We start from the raw sequence: 2,588 nt of genomic DNA on the forward strand, positions 1-2,588 counted from the left end.
GTGTCAGCTGGGGCCACAGCCCTGGGCGGGGCTGCTGCTTCCTACGGGGTTTGGGCCTGCGCCTGGGTCCACTGTGGCCTCGGCGTGTCTGTGGGGACTCGGGTCCGAGAAGAGAGGCGAAGGTGGCTCGCATGGTGCCCCAAAAAATGGGGACCTGGTGGGCGCCGGGCCCAGCGCAGCCCAGGACGTGTCTGTCACCGGCCTCTGTCGTGTCCGTGCGTGGGGGTGACACACCGTCTCTCCTCCCCAGCGCCGACCAGGCCCTCGACAGGTTTGCCATGAAGAAGTATTACGACGACAAGGTCTCCGCGCTGATGCAGCCCTCCCAGAAGCGGTACGTGTCCCGCCAGAGGGGACGGCCATGAGGGCCGACGGGTGCAACATGCGGACGCGCAGAAGGCCCTGGGTGGCCAGGAGCAGGAGGGAGGGCTCGCTGGTTCGGGAGGGAGCCCTCCATGGGGAGGCAGGGCCGCCCTCCTGCTGACCTGGTGGCTCCGACAGGCAGCCCCTGGATGAAAGGGGAGGTGTGTGGAGCCCCCTGGTGGCCAGGCCTGTTGGCAGCCAGCCCTCTGGTTCCAGGGCTCCCACCCCAGGTGACCCTGGGGAGCCCCTGTTTATGCCGGAGGACAGAGGAGCTGTTCGCCGCCAGGACGGTGGGAGCCTCGGGAAAGGGACTGGCAGATCCCCTGTCCCCTCACACCTTCCTCAAAGCAGGGCCGGCAGCCGGGTCGCCTAACTTTGTGTTTAACCGGCTCAGCTTGCTTCATGCACAAACCCAGCCGCCTATTTTGAACTAATGGCACACAGTGTGTGAATTGCAGGCGTAACTTAGAGATTTTTAAAAAAATATAAGTGAGGCTGAGCCTGCTGGTGGTTTGGTCGGAGGGCGGCCGTCCTGGGCGGGGGACACCCATGCCATGGTCGGATATTGGGGGGTTTCCTGGTGCTTGGAGTCAGGCCCCCCGGGAGGAGGGAGGGGCCGTGGTCGGGCAGCATCGGGCATGGCAGTCTGGGCCCCGCTCCGGTCCCTCCTGCACCCCGAGCCCCAGGGCCCAGCGAGGAAACATCCCATTCATTATTTTTATTTTATTATTATTTTTAAATACGTTTTTATTGACTTTAGAGAGAGAGGAAGGGAGAGGGAAAGAGACAGGAACATCAATGATGAGAGAGGATCATGGATTGGCTGCCTACCTGAGTGCCCTGACCGGGAAGGGAACCGTGACCTCCTGGTTCACAGGTTGATGCCCAACCACTGGGCCACGCCGGCCGGGCAGACTCGTCCTGTAGAACCGTCCCCTGACGGGCACGGGCACATGCGGGACGTGCAGGCACCACCGGACCCACGGGCTGCTGTCGGGGACAGTGAAGATGAACGCCTCGCCCCTCTTCCTGCATTGCGTCATCCTGCACGGCACCCCCAACTTCGACACGGGCGGGGGTGAGTGTCCCCGCGCGGGCTCGAGGTCCCCGTCCCTGCACTGCGCGGGCACCCCTCCGTCCTGAGGCCCAGGCCCCCGGTCAGGACTGGACAGAGCCCCCTGTGCGAGGTGGGGCCACTCACTTATCAGGAAGGACAGACAGCCCAGGCGACCCCGGGCCCCTCACGCTGCCGTCTGACTGCGGCGCTGAGTCCAAGCCAAAGGCAGCTAGTGGGCGCCGGCTCCCTCCCCGCAGTCCTGCGTGGTTCCTCGCGCTCACGGAAGATTGACCTCTCTCTCTCTCTCTCCCTCTCTCTCTCTCCCTCTCCCCCCTCCTCTCCTCCCCTGCAGTGTGCCGGCCCTTTCTGAAGCTGTACCAGGCCATGCAGCCCGTCTACACCTCGGGGATCTAGTAAGTGCGTCGGCCTCGTGGGCTTGTGCCGGGAGTGGCATCGGGCAGTCGGGCCAGCTCTGCAACAGGAGGGGCGTGGGGCAGAGGATGCCCGTGGTCAGTGCTCCTCGGTGGCTGGTGCTGCGTCCCAGCCCAGCTTCACCACCGCCACACGCCACCCGGCTGGCTGTCAGGCTCACGGTGGTGCGTGGACGGAGGGCGGGCCCCACGTGCTGTGGGGAAGGAAGCACGTCCCGCCCTGTGACAGCCTTTACCGATGGCCTTTCTCTGCCCTTTGCATTTTAGACAGGATAGATGCACATACTCAGAACTTGTTTTTTCTTCTTAATATATTTTTATTGATTTCAGAGAGGGAGAGAGAGAGAGACACCAATGATGAGAGAATCAGGGATCGGCTGCCTCCTGCCCACCCCACACTGGGGATCGAGCGCACAACCGGGCATGTGCCCTGACTAGGAATTGAACCGTGACCTCCTGGTTCGTAGGTTGATGCTCAGCCCCTGAGCCACGCCTCCCAGACCAAGCTCAGAATTTGCACCCATTCTGGGCTGTTTGGTGTTGGCCTAAAAACCTTGTGAACATTCACGGAGAGTGAGTGGAGGCAAAAAGTGCCCTCACCCCCATGTCGCCACTGAAAACCAGCTGCTCTTGCTTCTGACTCGCTGGGCCTGGGCCGGGGGACAGCGCCCTCCGCTAATTCCGAGGCCGAGGTGTGGACACCGTGGCCCCCGCGTGCCCGTGCACTCGGGGTGGCC

At 63.1% G+C, this 2,588-nt stretch overlaps 1 protein-coding gene across 1 annotated transcript in view; it reads left to right on the forward strand.

The window, feature by feature from the left end:
• Positions 1-2,588, forward strand: part of TNS3 (tensin 3) — an 84,539-nt gene that overhangs the window by 34,508 nt on the left and 47,443 nt on the right. Inside the window, exons 4-6 of the mRNA XM_014530527.1 lie at positions 8-340; positions 1,332-1,441; positions 1,773-1,833. Of these exons, the coding sequence (XP_014386013.1) occupies positions 8-340; positions 1,332-1,441; positions 1,773-1,833 (504 nt within the window). The remainder of the gene's footprint in view (positions 1-7; positions 341-1,331; positions 1,442-1,772; positions 1,834-2,588) is intronic.

Source organism: Myotis brandtii, unplaced genomic scaffold (assembly GCF_000412655.1).
Source record: "Myotis brandtii unplaced genomic scaffold, ASM41265v1 scaffold743, whole genome shotgun sequence".
Taxonomy (NCBI): Eukaryota; Metazoa; Chordata; class Mammalia; order Chiroptera; family Vespertilionidae; genus Myotis; species Myotis brandtii.